Source organism: Arachis ipaensis, chromosome B03, assembly GCF_000816755.2.
Source record: "Arachis ipaensis cultivar K30076 chromosome B03, Araip1.1, whole genome shotgun sequence".
NCBI lineage: Eukaryota > Viridiplantae > Streptophyta > Magnoliopsida > Fabales > Fabaceae > Arachis > Arachis ipaensis.
This window is the reverse complement of record NC_029787.2, coordinates 45,831,177-45,837,614: the sequence shown is the minus strand read 5'-3', so window position 1 is coordinate 45,837,614 and position 6,438 is coordinate 45,831,177. Positions and strand designations below refer to the sequence as shown.

The window sequence follows — 6,438 nt, the reverse complement described above, 5'->3', positions numbered from 1 at the left end:
GATATCCCCTTAAGCCTCGCCTCCATCTCCTTTCCCCACCCTGTCCTTGTCCCCGCCGACGAGCTTGAGCTCCCTGTCCGTCTGTACGACCACCGGAACCGATCCGAGTCCCCATCCGAGTCTCCACCGCTTCCAATACTGGCACCGCCCACTCCACTGGCTGTCCTGAGTCGACTCGGCGGCGCGCACGGACTGCAGTTCTTGTACGCACCCGACGCCTTCAACGCCATATCCTTTAACTGAAGAAAACCAAAAAAACAAACACACGCGCCCGCGGTGGAGAGTTTAAATCACGACACTTAGATAAAGCAATGAGAGAAAGAGAGAGCTCTTGCACTTTTTTTGTTTCTTTTTTGTTTCTTTTCCTTTTCTCTAATAGAAGTTACCTGAGAGGTGATGGACTTGACGGATTGATTCTTTCCGATGCTGGAATTGGGATCGTCCGGGTGACTCAGTGAGTCTTCCCCGAGTTTCTTCGGCCGAGCTATGCACGTCAGCATTTTCTTTTTCTTTTTCTCTTTTGAAAGAGAAGAAGAGTGAGTTGAGAGGGGAATAGAAGGTTAGATCAGATTGTTGGATTATAAAAAAGCGTGGTAACCGAGAAACGATTATGAGTTGGTGCCATGCGAAGAAGCAGCAGCAACTTCAATTACTACGACGAGATCACAGACTGTCTTCTCTCTGCTGATAGAAACTGCAAAATATAAATAAAAAATATATAAAACATGTAAAGATGTGAGCACTAAAGTGTGGTGGCAGCAGCGTGTTAATTAGTTAATTAATGAAAATTGGAGGAGGGGGTTTAACAGTACTAGTATGAGGGAGGGGACCATGTGGTCGGAAGTAACTGGCGGATTCAGGTGGCAGTGGGAAGAAGAGAGAGTAAGTCAAGTGTGTTTGTTTTTGTTTTTAATGGGAGAGGAGATGATTTGATTTGAGGAGAGTAGGAGACTGTGGAATCTGCTTTTTGTCTTTGGGGTGGGACTATCAGCCTATATCAGCCTATCATTTCCTTTTAACCTGTTAATGCGGATGTGCGTGTCTGTATCTGTCTCTCTTGAGCTGAGTTTCGCGGTTGCCGTCCCTTCAAGCTTTTCAGTATTTGTTGGGCTCGTTGTGGACTCAGCTACTTGTGTTGGCTGAGCCCGTTTTTCTATTGGACAGAAGACAATACATCCCAATAACGTACACAATTTATCGACCAAAAAAAAAAGTACACAATTTGGGGCTCAAGGAAAACATAACTAATAACCCATGTATGACAACGACTAAAAAAAGAGAGAACTTTTTCCCCATTGCCTGCTGTAGCCGATTCTTGAAGTTCTCCAAAAAAAAAAAAAAAAACGATAGAAGTTCTCAAGGACAAGTCTTTCTCCCATCTTCCATCCTCGGATCTTTGTCTCGGATCAAGCTTTTCCAAAATAAAAACATTGGTAAAGTAACGAAGTCATTTTTTAATAAAATTAAGAAAATGAACTTATACATAATAAAAAGTTATAAATTTAAAAATAATTATAATATTATTTAACCACTTTATCAATTTTCTCATTTTAGATAACTTTTTTTTATTTGACCTGTCATCTCCTTCTCTCAACTCTTTTCTTTACCCTCTTACCCACCATATTTTATGTACTTTTTTTGGGTAATGTTATTGTACTGAAGGAAAAAAAATTTTCTCATGGGCTGAAGAAGTGTAGCACTAGAAGAGAGGTGACGTGTGTTAGTGTTGTTCCCACACTTGTAGATAGGGGTGGAAACAGGCCAGGCCAGGCCAGGCTTTACTCTTAACAGGCCTGGCCTGTCATACAGTTAATTGGCCTGAGCCTGGCCTGCAGCCTGTTATAGGCTCTTTATAAGGTACTAGGCCTGGCCTGTTATTCAGTCTGGCCTGGCCTGAAGCTTGTTAAAAGGCCTGATTTTTTTTTTTTACAAAAATAAAATTATTATTTAAAAAAATTATTTTTTAATAAAAATATTTATATGTAATATGTCATATATTTAATATTTATAAAAAAATTTTAAACTTTTAATGTATTTAAAATATATTTATAATAAAATATAATAGATTTAAAATATCTCATAATTTTGTTATAATAAATAATTATTTATATATTTAATTATATTTTAACAGGCCCAAGCAGGCCTGACAGGCCAATAAGATTAATTAGCGAGCCTGGGCCTGGCCTATTAACGTATTAAGGCTTTTAAATGAGCCTGGGCCTGTACCTATTTTATAACAGGCCAGGCCAGGTCAGGCCAAACACAGGCCAGGCTGCAGGCCCCTGGCAGGCCGCCTGGCCTTTTTCCACCCCTACTCGTAGATAAGTTTTGTGTCAAAGTAGAGTGGGTAGAATATGTCAACATCATTAATATTAATTACATTAGATTAATTTGTTTTTAATGATGATAATTTATTTGTTGGGTTTTCTAGGATATTTCTTTTAAATAAATAAAAAATATTTTATTTATTGAAATAAATAATTTGTAAAATAATTACAAAAATATGTAGTATGTCTTATCTTGTTTACAGTGTAAATGAGATAAGTTTACACATATCTTGTTTACACTGTAAACAAGATACGTGATAAATTATCACGTTTACAGTGTAAATGAAATACAATAAGACAAATTTTCAACAGCTATAAAAGGATGTGCAACCTTTGGTATTCTCCATATACATTTCATATCTTCTTCTCCTATATCTTTCTTTCAAAAAATAGGCAAAAATATCCAGTAGTAGCGGATATGTTGTTGTCTGTGTGTATCCCAATTGTTGTATGAGAAACAATGACAATGGGGTGATATTTGAGTATGATAATATGTTACTATTGTGCACTCGGCGAGTAAGTTCTTTGTTCGAGTTTAATATTGAGTAACCTTGGTGATTTAGGAGAGTTTTTCACGGAGGTTGGTGATGTTGGTGGCGGCAGATCCGCCCACTCGACCTTTGTGCAGGATGATCCACCTCTCGCACCACCACCGATTCATGTTGCTAGTCCAGTGGAAGATATGGACGTGGATGATGAAGACTCCGATGAGGAGTATGTTGCGGATAGCAACGATAGTGGTTCTTCTGAAGATGATGATGAGGAGGAGTTTGTACCAAAGATGCCAGTCGAGACAGCGGTGTGCTATGTTTTGCCTCCTCCCCCACCTGATTTCGGCGCTATCATATGTACCAAGTCACTATCATGCATTGGATCTAGACGCGATGCATGAAAAATCTCCATTTTTCAACACCGGGAAAGACGATTACAGTGGGGTGGAGTTTCGGGTCAGTCACAAATTCAAAAGCACAGATGCAGTAATGCAGGGTGTGAAGAACTACAACATTTGCAGAAGGGCTAAGTACCAAGTTGTTGAATCAGACCGATTAAAGTACCATGTGCATTGCTGCCAATCTGCAATTGGAAGTCCCTGGAGTCTCCGTGTAGCCCTCCGATAGAATCTCGGATATTGGTGAGGTCAAATTTAATTGTGGCATTTTTACTCATTTATGATTGTTATATCTGGTGTAGTTTCTGACCATGAATGTTTTATTTCGTTAGGAAGGTCCGGAAGGTTGGTGGAGCGCATACATATTTACCACTTACCATGTCCCAAGACCATCGACAGTTGGACAGCACCCTCATCTGCAATGTCATCCTGCCGTTGATATAGTCCAACCCATCTGTCAGTATCCATGTCCTACAGGGTACAGTTCAACAAAGCTATCACTTCAAACTCTCGTATAGAAAGATCTGGATGGCAAAGCAAAAGGCAATTGCGCAGATATACGGAGATTGTGAGGAGTCATACAACAACGTGCCGAAGTTGCTACAAGCACTTCAGAGTTGTTGTCCCGGAACAGTATGTGAGCTCAGGGCCTTATCTTACTATGATGGGCACCTTATGGTCCGCGACTGTAGCATGTTCGACAAAGTATTCTGGGCCTTCCCGTCTTATGTCGAGGCTTTCAAGCATTACAAGCCATTTGTTTCTATCAATGGGACGCACATGTATGGCAAATATGGTGGTGTGTTGCTTATTGCAGTGGCACAAGATGACAACAGTGTAACACCCTATTACCCAATGCCTTACCTCATACCGTAAAGGTTTGAAGGATAACAAAGTGCCATGATAGTTCTAAAACTTGTATAGTAAAATATATAGAAAGAAATATTAATACTAGAAGACCAATGAAGGAATAAAAGCTCAAAGTCGCATAAACCGGAATTACAAAGCGCGAAGCGTTCACACACGATAGCTAAATGCGTTGGCATGAAAAGATACAAAACATAATACATACATATATAACCTTGTAGATAGCTCCAGGATACATAAGGTAATAATTTAAGTAGACAAGATATATATAAGTATGATATACAAAAAGAAAATTAGTCACAGCCTGCGAAGTTTAGGCCGACTAGTCGAGAGATACAACATAGTTTTATAAAAAGCTTACTTCCTATCTCTCAAGGGTTAAAGCAAAAGCCTCTAAGGCAACAAAGTTATATAAATACAAAGGATGAGAGAGTAACTACATCAAAATAAAGCAGAATTAAAACAAAGGAGAAACTATCCTCCGCTCTGTCACTATGTCCGCAAACTCACCGGGGTGAATTTGTGACCTGCATCTGAAAAACAACAAAAATATATGGCATGAGAACCGGAGGTTCTTAGTATGGTTACAGTGCCCAATATGTAAGATATAAGGTTCCGGGATGTCAAAGGCAATCATAGAACTTCACATCAAAACAGATATATTCAAGCCTAAAGAAGTAAATAACTTAAACCATAAACAGGGTAGTCTAACTTAAGGGATTTCTAACTAATACTAATCATCGTTGTCCCACATCCTTCACCAACCTACCCTCCATGAGATCCCATCGCCACCGCCTACCTAACCTCCTCAATGCCAGTAAAACACATATAATGCAAACAAGTAAAGCACAAATAGTATACATATATAGCAGGTAAATCAACTAGCATTTAGCCATATTATTCAAATAGGCATAACTCCAGTAATCAAAGCAAGAAAGCATGTAAAAGATGCATATAATAAATGTCTATCCTATTTGGCTCGTGATATCACTTGTCGGTTCAAAATGCCAACTAACACATCCCCGGGATGTCGCCTTTCTGCCACGACCAGGGATATATTGCCCTACTCACTCTTTCTTACACCCCGTAAGTTGTAGTGCCTGGCACACTGTAAGAACCCGAGTTTTTCACGCAAAACTGTTTTAATAAAATAATTTTAGTGCCTGGAATAGATTCAAAATTTATAAGTTTTAATTTGAAAATATAAATGTGAAAATTGGTTTCAGTGAATTTTTCTAAGTCAGAAAATGTATTTTCTGCGAAAAACTGAGAACCGGCAACCGATCCGTTCGAACCGATTTAAGCCTGTCCGATACCGTGTTTTCAGAAAAAATAATATTTTGGAAAATTTAATTATTGTTTTAAAAGGACAAAAATAATTTAGAATTGAAAACTGGGCACTAATCTTAAAGGTTTTGGCCCAAAGTGGGTCAAACGGGCTAAAAACCCTAACAAATTGGACCGGGTCCAAACCGGGCCCGAGGCCCAACATATATATGCTCATTTAAAGAGCAACTCAGCCATTCCACCCCAAATTAAAAGAAAGGGGCGCTGCTGGGTGAGAGAAGGGAGGAAGAAGGTTACTATTTACCTCCTCCTTCAAAACTCCATAACTTTTTATCCGGAGCTCCGATTGATGAGCTGTTTGAGGCCACGCGAAGCTCTTGACGAGCTCTTTCTTTTTATCTAAATAAATTTGGTAAGAGCTCGCATCTCACTCCCAGTTTCGTGTCCTAAGTTTCTGCGCATTTTAGGTTTGGTTTTTGAGCAAGTTTTGTGGTTTTGCTTGTTTAGGTGATCTCTAGTAGTGGGTAATTGTTGTATTTTACCCCTACTCACGTTGGATAAGGTAAGGTTTTACTAAACCCTTGTGTTTAGTTGTTTTATGTATCTTAGGTTTTGATTTTGGTGATATATGTGTTGTTAGTTTGAGCTTTGGTGTTTGTTGGAGTTGGTTGAGGCTTTGGATCAAGTTTGGTGGTTTAGTTTTGGTGTTTGGAGCATTTGGGAATCGGCCAAGGTATGGTTTTGGTTTCCTTTATGTAATATGTAATGTTTATGGACACTTAGACTAGTTGACCCTAAGATAGGATTGAATGATATTGGTGTATGAATAATTATATGTGAATTGATGTAATTATTGGTGTTAGTGAGTATTGATGATTGGTGTTGTTGATGAGGATTGATAAATGAAGTGGTGGTGTTGTGTGGAATGAATTCAAATACTAGTAATAATGATTATATGATTTGATGAGGTTGTGGGTATTTAATGGTTTATGATGAATATTGATGTTGTTGGCTTTTGATGATTATGAATGTTGGTGAGGAATGTGCGATTTATTGTTGTTGATGAGA

At 38.7% G+C, this 6,438-nt stretch overlaps 1 protein-coding gene across 2 annotated transcripts in view; it reads right to left on the bottom strand.

Annotated features, from left to right (window-relative positions):
• The window catches only part of LOC107630491 (protein Brevis radix-like 4), a 7,724-nt gene extending 6,618 nt beyond the window's left edge, over positions 1–1,106 (bottom strand). The window contains exons 1-3 of one of the 2 annotated variants that reach the window (XM_021118861.1): positions 813–1,106; positions 387–694; positions 1–239 (exon numbers count right to left, since the gene is read on the bottom strand). The exon at positions 1–239 is cut by the window's left edge and continues 78 nt beyond it. In XM_021118861.1, coding sequence (XP_020974520.1) covers positions 1–239; positions 387–500 — 353 coding nt within the window. In that variant the 5' untranslated portion in view covers positions 501–694; positions 813–1,106. The remainder of the gene's footprint in view (positions 240–386; positions 695–812) is intronic. The other variant, XM_016333634.2, reaches the window with a different exon arrangement.